The sequence below is a fragment of the Bufo gargarizans genome, chromosome 2, assembly GCF_014858855.1.
Source record: "Bufo gargarizans isolate SCDJY-AF-19 chromosome 2, ASM1485885v1, whole genome shotgun sequence".
Lineage (NCBI taxonomy): Eukaryota > Metazoa > Chordata > Amphibia > Anura > Bufonidae > Bufo > Bufo gargarizans.
In genome coordinates, this window is record NC_058081.1 from 557,780,122 (window position 1) to 557,797,900 (window position 17,779).

Here is a 17,779-nt window from a genome sequence, read left to right on the forward strand (position 1 = left end):
AGGTGATGGGAGAGATCGCTGTACTGACCCCTGATATATTTATACATAGTAATTAGATCTCCCCTCAGTCATCTTTTTTCTAAAGTGAATAACCCTAATGCTGATAATCTTTCAGGGTACTGTAGTTGCCCCATTCCAGTTTCTTACTTTAGTTGCCCTCCTCTGTACCCTCTCCAGCTCTGCTATGTCTGCCTTGTTCACAGGAGCCCAGAACTGTACACAGTAGTCCATGTGTTGTCTGACTAGCGATTTGTAAAGTGGTAGGACTATGTTCTCATCACGGGCATCTATGCCCCTTTTGATGCAACCCATTATCTTATTGGCCTTGGCAGCAGCTGCCTCCCAGTCCTACTGCCAGTTTCTGGAAGACACCTTCTTCAAGCAGTGGTACAGGAAGAAGTCTGCATCCTTCAAGAAAAACATGATTTTCATGCAGGACAATGCTCCATCACACGCGTCCAAGTACTCCACAGCGTGGCTGGCAAGAAAGGGTATAAAAGAAGAAAATCTAATGACATGGCCTCCTTGTTCATCTGATCTGAACCCCATTGAGAACCTGTGGTCCATCATCAAATGTGAGATTTACAAGGAGGGAAAACAGTGCACCTCTCTGAACAGTGTCTGGGAGGCTGTGGTTGCTGCTGCACGCAATGTTGATGGTGAACAGATCAAAACACTGACAGAATCCATGGATGGCAGACTTTTGAGTGTCCTTGCAAAGAAAGGTGGCTATATTGGTCACTGATTTGTTTTTGTTTTGTTTTTGAATGTCAGAAATGTATATTTGTGAATGTTGAGATGTTATATTGGTTTCACTGGTAAAACTAAATAATTGAAATGGGTATATATTTGGTTTTTTGTTAAGTTGCCTAATAATTATGCGCAGTAATAGTCACCTGCACACACAGATATCCCGCTAAAATAGCTAAAACTAAAAACAAACTAAAAACTACTTCCAAAAATATTCAGCTTTGATATTAATGAGTTTTTTGGGTTCATTGAGAACATGGTTGTTGTTCAATAATAAAATTAATCCTCAAAAATACAACTTGCCTAATAATTCTGCACTCCCTGTACAACATCCATTGATTCGCCGGTGTCAAGTCTAGAACTTACCTCCTGATAGAAACTGATTAAATTAGTTTGACATGACCGATCCCTCAAAAGGCCATGCTGATATGGTGGTATTTGCTTATTTTCATTGAGGTACTCCAAGATAACATCTCTTAGAAAACCTTCAAACAGTTTACCCATGACAGATGTTAAACTTACCGGCCTATAGTTTCTGGGCTCTGTTTTTGGACCCTTTTTGAATATTGGCACTACATTTGTAGTGTGCCAATCCTGTGGAACACTCCCTGTCAGTATAGAGTCCTAAATATCAGAAATAAAGGTCTGGCTATGACATTACTTAATTCTCTTAGGATATGGGGGTGTATGCCATCTGGGTCCTGGCGATTTGTCTATTTTAATCGTTTTAAGACGCCGCTGTACTTCTTCCTGGGTCAGACAGGGCACTTTTAATGGGGAATTAACTTTTACATTCTGCATTTCATTTGACAGTTTATTTTCTTCAGGGAATACAGTGGAGAAAAAAAACATTTAATAGCTTTGCTTTCTCCTCATCTCTCTCTGCAACTCCTCCCTCATTACTCTGTAGAGGGCAGACACCCTCAGATTTATAGTTTTTACCATTTATATAATTGAAAAACATTTTAGGGTTAGTTTTGCTCTCTTTGGCAATTAATCTCTAGTTTGGCTGCTTTTATTTGTTTTTTTACAAATTCTATTTTTTTCCTTATCGTTTAGTGCTTCCTCGCTACCCTCCTGTTTTATTGATTTAAATGCTTTATTTTTGTCATTTATTGCTTTCTTTACAGTTCTATTTATCCACATTGTTTTTTTCTTGTTCCTTAACCTTTTATTCCCATAAGGTATGTACCTCTCACAATTAGATTTTAGTATGCTTTTAAAAATATCCCATTTTGTGGCTGTATTTTTATTTTTGAGGACTTTGTCCCAGATAGTTAGGCCTATCTTAGGCCTCTTAGTTGGCTAAATTTAGCTTTTTTGAAGTTTGCTATTTTTGTTTCTCCCTGAAGAAACACTCTTTTGAATAATAATTGGAAGGTTATTACTTTATGGTCACTATTTCCCAGGTGTCCCCCAACCTGCACATCTGTTGTTCTGTCAGGTCTATTGGTTAATACTAAGTCCAGTATGGCCGTCCCTCTAGTCGGGTCCTGAACCAGTTGGGAAAGGTAATTTTCTTTGGTTATTGCCAAGAACCGGTTTCCTTTATGAGATATATAACTTGAAATAAAGGGTAACCTTAAAACTATACTTTTAATAGTCACTCCTAATATAGTAGACCCATAGCATATAAACAAGTTAAAACATGCATGCATCAGTAACCACACATAAACCGAATGGTGAAAGTATAAGCAAGTGTGCAGTTATACAGTAATGCTCCGAGGGCGAGTTAGAAAAATAGGGATATAAATTGAGAGGGAGACAGATACTGGGTCTCTTCCCCTATAATTCCCTATATCTAACTCTCATTTCAACCCTCTCTGCATGTCCCTGGGTGTCCCTTTTTAATTCGGCGATGACTGCCCAGTGTCGTCAGGGAAAACACACAGCAAGGGTACATGCATGTGATTCCAAAGGCTTGTCCCGACGCGTTTCAATGGCCAAATCATCAGGGGACAGATATATCCATCGTCTTCTTTCTTCTTCTTTGAGGACCTGCAAAAGGACCTTTGATGACGTAATCCAGCTCACCATGTGGTGAGCATGGTGATGTCAGCGCAGATCCTGCTGAATGAACATAGAGGATCCTTCTATCTTCATTCAGCAGGACCTGCGCTGACGTCACCACGTTCACCACGTGGTGAGTGCGATTATGTCATCAAAGGTCTTTTTGCAGGTCCTCAAAGAAGAAGAAAGAAGATGATGCCATCTGTGCGATCACGTGGATGAGGTGAGTTAATAGTTTTTATTTTTTAACCCCTCAAGCAACATTTTACTAAGCATTCTGTATTAAGAATGCTATTATTTTCCTTTATAACCATGTTATAATGGAAAATAATACAGTAAATTGACTAGTCAATTTACTAACATCATCTCTTAGCACTTGCTTGCGGATGCTATGCGATTTTCATGCAGCCCCTTTCATTTCTATGGGGCCTGCGTTGCGTGAAAAACGCAGAATATAGAACATTCTGCGATTTTAACAAAACACAAAAGAGATGCGTAAAAATCGCCACTCATCTGCACAACCCCATTGAAGTGAATGCGTCTGGATTCAGTGCGGGTGCTATGCGTTCACCTCACGCATTGCACCCGCGCAGAATTCTCGCCCGCGTGAAAGGGGCCTATTAGTAATTTATTATTGTTTTTGCCGCCATGTATCTCTACCCACAGTGAGTCCACATGTTCATGTCCCTCACTTATATCTTTCCGGAGTGTGGGCTTTAGACAGGTCTTTCCAACCCCAATCCCTCCTTTCTGTTGTTTTACCAATTGTCTTATAGAGAAATACATTTCTGTATGGTTCCAATACCTTGAGAGTGCCCAGTTCTTTTATTACATTTCTCAGTTCATTTTGAGTGTGAGTCCACTTTGAGGGTGAGTCCACTTCACTGAGTGCACCTCTGTTTGGTCAGTGTGGGATCCTGTGCGCCACATTTATACTATTTACAGGTCTTTACATATGATTTACATAAAACAGCACAAAAATAATAGAATCTCATTTGAACTAGAACTAGCCTGTAATCTGCAATTTAAAGGGTTGTGTCACTTCAGCAAATGGCATTTATCATGTAGAAAAAGGTAATACAAGGCACATCCTAATATATTGTTATTATCTATATTGCTTCCTTTGCTGGCTTGATACATATTTCCATTACATTATACACTTCTCATTTCCATGGTTACGACCACCCTGCAATCCATCAGCAGTGGCCGTGCTTGAATACTACAGAAAAAAGCCCTGGCCTCTCTGGTGGCCGGGAACATAAGAGCGTACACAGGCCGGTGTTTTTTCCTATAGTGTGCAAGCACGGCCACCAATGCTGGATTGCAGGGTGGTCGTAACCATGGAAATGAGAAGAGTGTAATATGATGGAAAAATTAGTCTAGCCAGCAAAGGAAGAAATATGAATAATACCAATACATTAGTAAGTGCCTTATATTCACTTTCTCTACATGATAAATGCCATTTGCTGAAGTGACAACAAGCCATTTATCTAATAGTACTCTTATTTTCAGACGAAAACAGAACAAGACACATTAATTCAGAATCTTTGAAGGACATGATGGGGCAGTTAGATGGAGTACAGCTTTACACCTCCATTATTACTTGCAGAACACTTGCCTTATCCTAGGCTCACATATGTGTTGAAATTCTGGTTTTCTGTTCCAGCATAGGAACAGAAACCCGGAATTGAGTAGCCCAATGGACTTTGGCCAGCCAGAGTTCCCCAATAGACAGAGACCATCCAGAGTGCTCCTAAAGAAAGTCAACAGCTAGAATGACCCAGTAGACACTGACCAGTCAGAGTGCCCCCTCTGTTACAGAGATGAGCAGGACGAAGGCGTTAAATGTATTTATTTTTCTCACTTATATATAGCGCTGACATATTCTGCAGTGCTTTACAGACATCATCATCACTCACTGTTCGCAATGGAGCTCACAATGTAAGTTCCCTATCAGTATGTCTTTGAAGTATAAGAGAAAAACTGAGCAAATCCACGCAAACACAGGGAGAACATACAAACTCCATGCTTGGTCAGAATCAACCCTAGGACTCCAGTGCTGCTAGGCACCAGTGCTAACCAATGAGACATCTTGTTACTCATCAGGCATAGTTTCTGGCTACACAGGAGATTTGCCTCTTCTACAGGAGAAGGACTCTGCTTATTTCGGGAGATTCCAAGACAAATTGGGAAATTATGCAAATATAATATATTGTGGGATTTTGCTGTTCCAAATACAAGAAGGTCAAAATTCAACGAGTAAAAAAAACGTTATGGGGGGAAGGGGAGCGAAAGAGTTGAACAGGTACAAACTACTGATGAGCAGCCCCTCACACATCTACCATCCATGAGGTGGTGACTGAGGTGGTCACATCTGTGTATTCCTTTTTGGTTTCTGAGATCCGTCAGAGGATCTCAAAACCGCAGGGAAACGCTTCAGTTTTGTCCCCATTCGTTGTCAATGGGGACACAACAGAACAAACCAAAACGAAGTGCACCAGTATGCATTCCATTCCATTTTGCAGCGTTCCCATGCCGGGCAAGCAACGTTTTTGTGTGCATCATGGGAAACTGAACATGCCGGATACAGCGCCCATTGACTTACAATGGTATTTGATGCCTGAATCGGCATGACCATTTTAAATCTAATACAACCGGATCCATTCTGAATGGATGCGGCTGGTTGTAGTATTCAAACGGATGCGTTTTCCTTCTGGTTTGAGATAATCTGATGGATCACAAAACCAGAAAGGAAGATGCAGATGTGAACGTAGCCTAAGGCTTCTAGAGAGTGCTTGTCGCACAGTTACGTGTAGTTTACAGCCTTTTTGTTCCGCCCATACTTTTAGGACAGACAGGCTGTCTCACACCATCTTACATAAAGATCTAACACCTCATTCTCCCCAATATCACAAGGCCAGACTGCATCCTGTAAAAATAACAAAAACTAGTTGATATTTCAGCCAGAATGCACAAGCTTTGCTTTTCTACATGCTACTTATCTACCCTTGAATCAGTATAGCTTTTTTTCTGTGATTTTAAGCAGATTTGATCCCATAGTCTGTGACCTGTATGCAATTTTAGTGTTGGGACTGACCTCTCGTATGGCAGAACAGAACTTGCTCTGCAGAACACGTTGCAGGGCTTGTAGTTTCTGTGATGGAACTTCTCCACTGCGTTGCAGTCTCTCCAGCAGCTCAATTGCACGGGATACATCTAAAAGACATAAAAAGATCAGTGAAAATCTCAAAAATACAAGCAGCAGTACAGCAGAAAATGTCTACCACTACTTCACTACAAAAATACAGCTTTGCTGTGACTGGTGGATGTGGTTTACTTAAAGGGAACCTGTCATCAACTTTATGCTGTCCTCACTGAGGGCATTATAAGGTAGTGACAAGCATGCTGATTTCAGCAGTTTGTCCTTCATAAACTAAATGTAAGTGGTTGCCGAGAACCAGCCTCATAATAATGGCATCCCACTCCTGGAAAAGACCATGGCTGCCTGACTCTTATTTGTGAGATCCTGCTGTCCCCGCCCACCTACTGATAATTGGCTTCTTAGTTTCCTCCCTAGGTGTCACGGATGGTGTAACAGAAAACAAGAAGTTACAAATAAGGATCTGACTGGCTTGATCCGAAACTAAGGAACAAAAGGGTGACCCCTATTTAAGCCCTGAAACTCTCCCTGTCTTCTCAGCCCATGCAAAGATCTTTATGATAGAAAATTGCATGCCCTCGTGCCTCGACTGTATGACACCTGAACACCCTATAATAGTGAGGGGACACGACCACCGGCTCCCTACACTTAATACGGAAGGAGTCAGTGTCACCTAGGATCAAGGCAACAGGAAAACACAAATAAATTAACAGACTTATCAGTAGAAGCATCAGTTGCAGTTTGCAGCATGAGCACACTCCAGGAAGTTGTATAAACCGCAAGGTGAGGCAGTATGGGGAGGAGATATATAGGGAGGCAATCACTGCTAATAGATGACAGCTGGGAGAGGGAGGAGAGATGTCAAAACGAAAGCAAAACAAAATAAGATCATGCAGGAGGTACTGAAGAGCGTCTATCAGAACTTCTTAAAGATCTGGTGGTGACACTAGGAGAGGACTGCCAATCATCAGCAGGTAGGCGGGAGGTCAGGAGGACCTGACTGGTTACTTTTAGCTCATGAATAACACATCGCTGAAATCAGCATGTCAGTCACTACCTTATGAAGCCCTCAGTGAGGGCAGCAATAAGAAAAATTGATGACAGGTTCCATTGACAGGTCCCTAGCAAAGAACTAGATCTTCAGTAGAAAATACATAATGCTGCAATGCAATCAACATCCTTGTCTTCTGATTAACCCTGTCATGTGTATGGCTTCAGGTTGTTCTGTATTTGTGGCTTGGCCGGAAAATAGAAATTTAGACATTTAGAAATTGTAACTTTGTAAATTTGAGAATTTTAGTGCAATCTCTTTACAGTAAAGCAGTGGCATAAAATAAAAAAATCATCTCTAGAAATATTGTGGGACAGTTTAATACATTTGTCATATACAATAGCAACATTGCCTCTAGCAAAACTGACATAAAAAATACCACTGTATCCATTCAGCCCCCACACGTTGTACCTCACACTACAGTACATTTACAAAACTGAGATCTAGGCAATAATTCAGTTCCATTAAAAAGGTTTTCCGAGTCTTCTATATGATTGGCCTATCATCAGGATAGGTCATCAATATAGGATCGGGCCTACTCCCAGCACCCCTGACGATCACCTGTTTGAAGAGGCTGAAGTCACTGGTCATGTGGCCTAGGCGCAGCTCAGTCCTATTCAAATGTTCAAAATTAAAGAGGACCTTTCACCGATTATGACCCTGTGAACTAAGAATACAGACATGGAGAGCGGCGCCCGGGGATCTCACTGCACTTACTATTATCCCCGGGCGCCGCTCCGTTCTCCTGCTATACCCTCCGGTATCTCCGGCCACTAAGTTATAGTAGGCGGAGATTTCAGTCACTAAGTTATGGTAGGCGGAGTCTGCCCTTGTTCTTTATTTTCTCCCAGGCTGTGAGCTCTGCAATGCGATTGGCCAGCGCTACAGGAGAACAAGGGCAGACTCCGCCTACCATAACTTTGTGACCGGAGATACCGGAGGGCATAGCAGGAGAACGGAGCGGCGCCCGGGGATAATAGTAAGTGCAGTGAGATCCCCGGGCGCCGCTCTCCATGTCTGTATTCTTAGTTCACATTGTAATAATCGGTGAAAGGTCCTCTTTAAACTCCAATATAAGCCCTTTAATAACTACATGAAGTGAACAAGTCTCCTTAGAGAAAAAATAAGGAGTTAATCAGCTCTGTTCTGCCAAGATTATAACAACAATGGAAAAAGACCTTAGGAGTTCTGCTGAAACACGAGGACATGGCCCACTGATCACAGGAACCGGGTGTCGGTATTTCTGATGAAGAATGGAGGGCACAGAACAAAGCATAACAGACACCTATGAAAACTGAGCCATTTAAAGGAAATCTGTCACCAGGATAATCGCTATTGAAGTAAAGCCATGGCCTAATAGCACTTAGTACCTTATTTCTAGATCTGCCTTTGTTCCAGCAATAGATGTTTTCTATCTTCTGAAAATCCAGTTTAATTTATATGCAAATGAGCCAGTAAGGTGCCCAAGCCACCCTCATGCTGGGAGCAGGGAAAAGGGGGGCAGAGTTATGGCTTGAATGTGATGTAGGAGGGGTGGGTGGACACATTGTGGCAGGAGGCGTGCCTGGGCTCCTTCCTGCAAAAGTGACGCCCCTCTGGGCACCTCACGGGCTCATTTGCATATCAAATAGACTGGATATTCAGAGGATAAAAACATCTGTTGCTGAAACATAGGGACATCTGGAAATAAGGTACTAAGTGCTATTAGGCTAAGGCTTTACTTCAATTGCGATTATCCCGGTGACAGATTTCCTATAATTATGAAATGGAAAAAAAACTGAGAAAGTACAAAAAGACTGATGAAAATCTCCATTATAGCATTATACGCTTCAAATATTTCATTTATCACGTGTGCCGTGTCCTAGATACTTCAAAAGCTGTGTCAGCATGTTCCAGTAGAAGGCCTCTATAGACCTAATAACTAGAAAACCTCTTATACCACCTAGGAATTGAAGAAAGGCCCAAATATTACACATCTGGGTGATAGAGATCGATAGATACCGTAGATCAGGGATGCACAACCTGCGGCCCTTCAGCTGTTGTAAAACTACAACTCCCACAATGCCCTTCTGTAGACTGACAGCTGTAGGCTGTCCAGGCATGCTGGGAGTTGTAGTTTTACTACATCTGGAGGGCCACAGGTCTGGCATCTCTGCCGTAGATAGATAGATCCTCCATAGATACATAGTAGATACATAGAGAGAGCCTCCATACACATTATAAGGCTACTTTCACACTGGCATTTTGGCTTTCCGTTTGTGAGATCCGTTCAGGGCTCTCACAAGCGGTCCAAAACGGATCAGTTTTGCCCAAATGCATTTTGAATGGATGCAGATCTGCTCAGAATGCATCAGTTTGCCTCCGATCAGTCACCATTACGTTCTGGAAGCGGACACCAAAACACTGCCTGCAGCGTTTTGCTGTCCCTTGACGAAACTTAGACAAACGGATCAATGTAAGTCTATAGGGACGGATCCGTTTTCTCTGACACAATAGAAAACGGATCCGTCTCCCATTGACTTTCAATAGAGTTCATGACGGATCCGTCTTGGCTATGTTACAGATTATACAAACGGATCCGTTTATGACGGATGCATTCGGTTGTATTATTGTAACGGATCCGTTTTTGCTTATCCATAACGGATCCGCCCAAAACGCGAGTGTGAAAGTAGCCTCAGATGAAAGTCCTGATTTCGATGAGGCTGGCCTACCATCTTGAACATGCTTACCCTTTTATTTTGAGTGGAGATACAGTACACAACTGTCTGAGGAGTCTGGCAACGCCTTTCCCCATGGAAAACACCTGCATGCTTTTCTAGTCAAGAGAAATAGGTGTTGGCCGAGCAACTATCTAAGGCTACTTTCACACAACCATATGTGTTTTGTGGTCTGCAAATTGCGGATCTGCGAAAAAAACGGATGATGTTCCGTATGGCATCCATTTTTTTTGTTTGCGGATCCATTGAAACAATGCCTATCCTGTCAGCAAAACGGACAAGAATAGGACATGTTCTATATTTTTTTGCAGGGCTATGGAACGGACATATGGATGTGGATAACATACGGTGTTCTGTCTGCATTTTTTGCGGACCGATTGAAATGAATAGGTCTGCATCCTATCCGCAAAAAAAAATAAAAACGGTACGGACACGGAAACAAAATACGTTTGTGTGAATGTAGCCTAAAGTGTATGGACAGCTTTAGAAAGTAGACAGAGACATGAAACGAACGGGGGCAGGTGAGTATTTGTTATAAAATATTACACATGTTAAAGGGGTACCCTAAAAACATTTTTGTATAATGAAAAGTAATAGGATTTCCAGCACATTTCCTGTATCAGTTTCTTGCGGTTTGCAAGACCTCTGGTTGCTGTTATTCAGTTGGAACTTTCACCATTTACTCCCTGGGTATGGAAATCTGTCCATGGTCTTGTGGTGGACACACGCTGGAGGGCTGGTTACAGTACAGTTATCGGAACGGTTTTATACCGAGCCGCGCACTTGTGAACTCGTGATTTTATCATTTCATTTTGCACAATTGGATTGTCACCACAGAATCCAACTACAGTCCCTCGAAGGTGACCTGTCTGTTCTGTGTTTTTATGGAGCAGGAGAACTGACCATTGCAATTCAAGGAAAGGTGACTGCAGAAGACTTACTTCATTGGGGTAAGTGATGGGCTCCAAATACTATTGGTAAAGAGGATCTCTCATGGATTTCTCAATACAAATGTTCTGAAATCGATTTTAGACCTCATGAGGCTGGTGTGCTTAGGCTACTTTCACATTTGCATTTTTGCTGCATCCGGCAGGGATCAGCGAAAACGCTTCCGTTACTGATAATACAACCATCTGCATCCGTTATGAACGGATCCAGTTGTATTATCTTTAACATACCCAAGACGGATCCGTCTATTGCGTCTATTCATTCCATGACGGAAAGAAAACCGCAGCTTGCAGCGTTATTCTGTCCACGATGAGAACACAACCAAACTAAACAGAATGCATTTTGGAGCACTCCGTTCTGTTCAGTTCCGTTTTGTCCCCATTGACAATGAATGAGGACAAAACGAAAGTGATCCCCCCCCCCATACCCCCTATTGAGATCCTGTGACGGATCTCAATACCGGAAAATAGAAACGCTAGTGTGAAAGTAGCCTTACTTTGAAAATCTCTGTCATAATGACTGTAATACTTTTTGAAAGTTTTTCCACCTGAATGAGTGGATGAATCCTGTGTATCCATGAGCAAAACGCAATATGCACCCACCGAGCCTACTTGACAAGTTCCTTTCAGTGTATCTCCTCTCCTGCTGCTGCTGAAATGTCACATTGCTCAGCTGGATCGGAGAGACAGCCCGTCTTTCAGCAGCAGTTTCAGTGTGGAATTACAGCTTCTAACTCCATCTAGTGTTTTTTATGAAGCAAGAAGTACTGTGCAGCGTTGAGCAGTTCAACAGCAGCAGGGCTGGTGCTACCATAAGGCAGACCAAGCGGCTGCCTTAGGGCACACCCTGGGTGAGGGCGGAAAAATTAACCTTTTTTTTTTATCACTTACGCCGCCGCCCGCCCACCCCAGCCTGCGTGCACCATGTGGCCCCGGCCCTCACTCACAGAGCGGCACGGGCCCGGTAGCATGGCAACACGGCCACGGGGTCAGGCCAGGTGGGTGTGACTGGCGAGTGCCGCAGTGGAGGCGGGCAGCAGCAGGGACTGGAGCTGACTGTGTCTGTGAGTCTGAGACACAGAGCCAGATTGCCGTAGCAGCAGGACAGGTGGGTAGGAGATGAGCGCACTACACGGCATAAATGTGTTTTAAACAAATTATTACACAAACAACAATCATAAATGGAGGGGGGATGGTGACCGTGACATGATGGGAGGGGGGACAATGTCTGTCGTCTGTGACATGGGGATGGGGTCAGATGATGTACCATGGGGGGGGGGGGGCGGCGAGAAATGTAACACAATAGGGGGTAATGATGTAATCTTAATGTTACCCAAAGGGGGTGATGTGACATGGTTTGGAGGGGGAGAAATGTGACATGGATGGAGGGGAAGAAATGTGACATGAAGGGGTGATGGGACATAGGTGATTTGACATGGAGGGGAAAAATGTGACTTTGAGGCCTTGAGGGGGAGACATGTGACATTGAGGGGGAGAAATGTGACATTGAGGGGGTGAAATGTGACATTGAGGGGGTGAATTGTGACATTGAGGGGGAGAAATCTGACATTGAGGGGGTGAAATGTGACATGGAGGGGGAGAAATCTGACATGGGGGGTGATGTGACAGAGGGGATTATGTAAAAAGGAGGGGGAGAAATGTGACATGGAGGGGGGGGGGAATGTAGCTTCCCTTGTGTTGGCAAAAATCCTTGCACCGGCCCTGAACAGCAGCCGGGGGTGAGATACATCAAAAGTAGGTCGGTCGTTGATTAAGCTGTAGGTGAGCAGAGACTCATGGCTCTCTCTGAACTCATAAAATACTAATTTTAAGGGCTCATTCAGACATTCATTCCTTAGGAACCTTAAAGGGGCAGTCTAGAATTGTACTATTGAAAGCCTATTGATAGACCCTCTATATCTAATCGGGGGGCAGCCGTTTCAGAGTAGCTCTGGCACCAGAACTACACAGCTCCATCCATTGTGCAACACTGGTAACTGCATCGCTGCTCCCATGCGGTGAAGTCACTCTGAAACTCCTGATTGGCAGGGGTGCAGGGTTTCGGAACCCCACTGATCGGATATTTATGGCCTTTTCTGAGGAAAGGCCCTCAACAGTAAAATCCTGGAATACCCCTTTAAAAGAACATTGAGGAAGGAATTAGCTAACAGTGTTGCACACCAACCTAAGTCAGTTCAGTTTTGGCATCTTGAAGAACTTATTTGGCGCTGGACACAAAAATCTCATAATAGGATTCAATAAACAATTTAGAGGACAGATTATTTAAAGGATCCGCCTTGGTTTCTAGAAATGATTGTCCATGGGCAGTGTTTGGAATTGTAGTTCAGCTCCATTCACTTGAATAGGAATGAGCTCCAATACTAGACACAATCAATTGTTAAGTTGGCGGTCCGTGCCCACTGCTGTCCCATTTCGCCAGGTGAGCATGGTTCCCGCTCCACTCACCCCGCTGGTCCGGACCTGCTGCCCTCCCGCAGTGGGCCCAGACGCTGGAATCCCATGTGCTGCTCCCTCATGCATGCCGCGGCCTGTGCTTCCTGGCCCCTCCTCTCCCTATTCAAGAGGTAGTAGCCTGGTGGCTCGCCTGCAGCAAAAAACAGATACCTGTATAGGGGTTAAATGGGTTGTGCAGACAATATACAGTATACTGATAACTTATCTTCAGTATAGGTCAATATCTGAGACAACAGGCAGTGTAATGTGATCAGTGTCGCACCTCTGCTGGTCAGATATTGATGACCTTTCCTGACAATAGGTCATCAATATAAATCCCTGCACAACCTCGTTGAAGGGTGAGAAAAACCAGTGAACTGCAAGATAATGCCCTTAGGATTAACAGAAAGTCAAACCAGTTGGTTGACAAAGTGTTTCCCACTGCCCGAAACACTGATCAACAATCCTGGGCTGCTCCTTCATTACTGTATACACAGACAGCAGTCATATTGTCTGCCCAGATTTTCACCCATGACCTTAGTGTTGCGAAGTAACAATGCTACAGAGCTACTGTGCTGCTCTATCTAATCCATCTACAGTCAGTGTCAGACTGGGGTCCCTAGGGGCCCACCCTAAAGCCACCAAAAATAAATATTACTTCATTTTTCGGGCTCATGCACATGAATATTTGCAGTTTAGCACACAATACAATGTGCAAAACAGAACGGTATTGTGCACTGCTCTATATCAAATGGTTTCTCATTAAGCAGCTCATTGTAGTTGATAACCTAATCTGTTAAGGTCCCTTTACACAGGGTGACAGAGCAGGAGATTGTTGGGAAGGAAGCGTTCCTTCCTGAAAATTGCCTGCTCTTCAACAGAGGAGTGCGCTGTATTTACATGCAGTGATCTCCATTGTATGGGAGCAGTGATCACTACTGTCGTTGTTCTTCCCCATACTGACTAGTCGTTTGCCGGCAGCAGATCGTGATTACACAGCACAATCTACTGCCAGTAAATAATAATTTTTATGTGCACACGAACGATCGAATTACGGTACCCGATGAATGAGCGTTTCGTTAGTTCATCAGGTAACCAGCCTACAAGGCATCCACCGCAGCCATTACGCCCAAGAGCTACTAAAGCGTGCAGCAAGGTAACCCGTGTCACAGTGAACTAGACTGACAATATTTCTATTTTTTTTTTTATTTTACATAATAAAGCATTTTTTATTTTTTTAATCATGTTTCCATTTCTGAAAGCCATATCTTTATTTTTCTGCCAATGATCTTGTGTAGGGGCTTCTTTTTTGCAGGAAGAGTTGACATATTTATTGTTACGCTGGCTCGGCTATTTCCATCGGGCCCATAGAAGTGAATGGGAGCGGTGGCTGGTGTGCTCCCATTCACTTCTATAGGTAGACCGCTTGGTGGTGGCCGGACCGGAGTCCTCCAGCCACCACCTTCTGGGGCTCCGGACAAGGTCATATGCCTCCATTTTCTGAGATAAGACAATCCCTTTAAGTTTTACACAGTGAAAAACATATTTTTGTTACCATTTTCTGAAAGCCATACTATTTTAATTTTTGGGGCGATTGTCTTAGGCCGAAAGCACACGGCCGTTTTTCACGGCCTGGATTCCTGCTGAGGGCAGGAGCGCACGGTGTCATAGCAACCAATGATGCCGTGCGCTCCTGCTCTCAGCAGGAATCCAGGCCGCGGTTCCACGGACCGCTCACAGCCGTGAAAAACGGCTGTGGGCATTCGGCCTTATGTAGGAGCTTGTTTTTTGCAGGATGAGGTGACCGTTTGATTGGTACCATTTTGGAGTACATACAATTTTTAGATTGCTTGGCATTAGACTTTGTTTTGGCACAATTTTTATATATTTTTTTTATTCAGGGGATAGATCGTGTCATATTTTTATAGAGCAGATTGTTACAGACGTAGCAAAACCTAAAATATGTCAGTTTTTTCTGGTATTCAGAATTTTATATGACTTTATTAAGGCCTCATGCACACGACCGGTGTTGTGTTCCGTTCCGCAAAATTATGTTCCGTTGTTCCGTGATTGGTTTCCGTTTTTGCTTCCGTGTGTCTTCCTTTATTTTTGGAGGATCACCAGACATGAAGGAAAGTAAAAAAAAAGTCTAAGTCAAGTTTGCCATGCAAATGATAGGAAAAAAACGGACACGGGTGACAATCTTGTGTGCCTCCCCGTTTTCCGTGAAAAAAATAGGACAGGTTATATTTTTTGGACGGACTGGAACCATGGATCACGGACGCGGATGACAAACGGTGCATTAGCAGAGTTTTCAACTGACCCATTGAAAGTCAATGGGTCCGCAGAAAATCACGAAAAACGGACACGGAATGAAACAACGGTCGTGTGCATGAGGCCTTAGGGAAAGCTGCGTTTTTGTTTAACTTGAAATACAAAAAAAAACCAACAACTAAAGCACAAAATGAAACAAAAAATAGTGTATTTTTTCACATTTACGTCTACGGAGCTGTGTGAGGACTCATTTTTTTGTGTGGCCGATCTGTACTATATTTATACCGTATGTTGGAGTGTGTATGACATTTTAGCAATATTTATTCAAATTTCTGTAGCATGCAATCATAATTGTGATATAAAATTCCAGCATGTTGCAGGAAAACTACAACTCCCAGCAGGTCCTAAAGGTTTCCACCTCACAGGGCATACTGAGAGCTGTAATTTCCAGAGGGGAATGCAGTAAAATCTGAAATTATATTTTTATTAAACTATAGATTTACCTATATTTTATACTGTCTTTGGGGGACTAGCGGCAGCCTGTGATGTCCACCACTGAGTCACAGGCAACTTCTGTTTCATGGGGGACACAGCAGCACCACCAGCACGTCTGCACACTCAGGAGCACAGTAAGCACATGGGCATGGTTCTCACCTAAAAGGGTTTCACAGCGCGTACGAACGCTCTGTAAAACGCCCTAAGCCCCAAGAAGTACAGGAGCTCCTTTGGGGCGTATTGTCGCGTGTAACACCTCTGTTTTTCATTGCGGTCAATAGCAATAGCAAAATACAAAAACACCCTAAAATACGCCTCAAAAACGCCCGTAAACAGCGCTTATCGAATGCGCTCAGGTGTGAACCCAGCCCCCACCGCCGTACTCTGCAGACTCTGGAATATAGGCGGGCGGCAGGGCTCTGTGAGGGAATGAGAAGGAAGCGCAGGCACCGCACCACATGTATCAAGAGGCGCGTCCTGACGCCCACTGAAAGATCACTGCAGGGCAAGTTAAGTGGCGAGATGATCAAGATCATCTCGCCACCTTCCATATGTCTGTGTAGCTCTGCTCTTCCTATTGAAGTGGCAGGCAGTGGTGCTTGCCAGCAGAAAGCTGGGGCTGCCTCCCGCTGCAGATTAATATGTAGACTGTGACTAGGCAGGGGCCCACCGAGGATTTCCCCTGCTCCCCCCTGGGCCAGTCCGAACCTGTCTACAGTATCTATCTATCTATCTCATATCTAACTATCTATGTATCTCATATCTATCTATCTATCTCTCATATCTGTCTATCTATCTCATATCTATCTATCTAGCTCTATCTCATAGCTATTTATCTATCTATCTATCTATCTATCTAATCATCTAATCAATCTAGCCATGAATTCATCGATCTATTATCATATCTATGGTGAGTCAAAGGTCAAGAACCACCCATCCCTTTCCATGACACTTGTTAGATGTATCACCTCATTACAGAAATGCTGTACTCCATACAGTGTGCTACCATCTTACTTTACCCTTTACCATCTTGAACATAATTTAGAAAATGAAACATTGACAGTACAATTAGCTGCCCCAGTCCTGTATCCCAAGCCAAGGCAGAACTGGTGGTCGGAGCCCCTTGGCACATAGCATCTGCCCCGCCATGAATATGTGAAGGACTGAAGCCTACAATGTACACGAGTAAGGTAATTACTAAATACTCAGTGAGTATTATAAGGCCACATTTACTACACGTTCTGCCTCACAGCAGCGTAAGAAGCAGCAATGCAGCAATAGGAAGACAGGGAAGGTAAATGCAAGGTTATTCTGCAAATCAGCCACTTCCCTGACTGTTAGGAAAAAGGTAAATCTACGCCATTCATCTCGCCCCCTCCCCCTGTCTACACGCATCTACTCCAGGCAAAGTCCCAGCCCCTGCAATGCAACATGCTTTGTGTCTGTTACCTCTCTCCAGACCTAAGGGTTCAGACAGAGCTGCCATCTTCACTCCAGCAGTCACATGCCCAGGAGTTCCCCACTGTGGAGGAGGAGGAGGCAGCTGCTCAGCCCACAAGCCTTGGAGATGCTGTGTGCATCCTGACAGCCATTGCATCCTCCTCCTCTACACATGCACTGACTGTAGCGTCACAGCCATAAGCTACCCAGGCTACATAGCTTTCTAGTACCATTTGATGTGGTCGCAGTATAGCCCGTGTGCAAGGCAACTCGTGCCAGTCACTGCAGTCTGCTATTGTTAATTTGTAAGTGCACCCAATGTAACCTTTCACTTAAATAGAGGAATCTCCAGTTGTGGTAAAACTACAACTCCCAATATTCTCTGACAACCTACAGCAAGTTGCTTGTGAGGCGCCTTGAAGATCTGATGACCTAGCACCTTATATATACAGTAGGTGCATAACAGTACATATACCGTGTA

At 43.6% G+C, this 17,779-nt stretch overlaps 1 protein-coding gene across 1 annotated transcript in view; it reads right to left on the reverse strand.

The window, feature by feature from the left end:
* Positions 1–17,373, reverse strand: part of LIN7B (lin-7 homolog B, crumbs cell polarity complex component) — a 32,377-nt gene extending 15,004 nt beyond the window's left edge. The window contains exons 1-2 of the mRNA XM_044278153.1: positions 17,308–17,373; positions 5,858–5,976 (exon numbers count right to left, since the gene is read on the reverse strand). Coding sequence (XP_044134088.1) covers positions 5,858–5,976; positions 17,308–17,344 — 156 coding nt within the window. The 5' untranslated portion in view covers positions 17,345–17,373. The remainder of the gene's footprint in view (positions 1–5,857; positions 5,977–17,307) is intronic.
* Between the last annotated feature and the right edge of the window lie 406 nt (positions 17,374–17,779).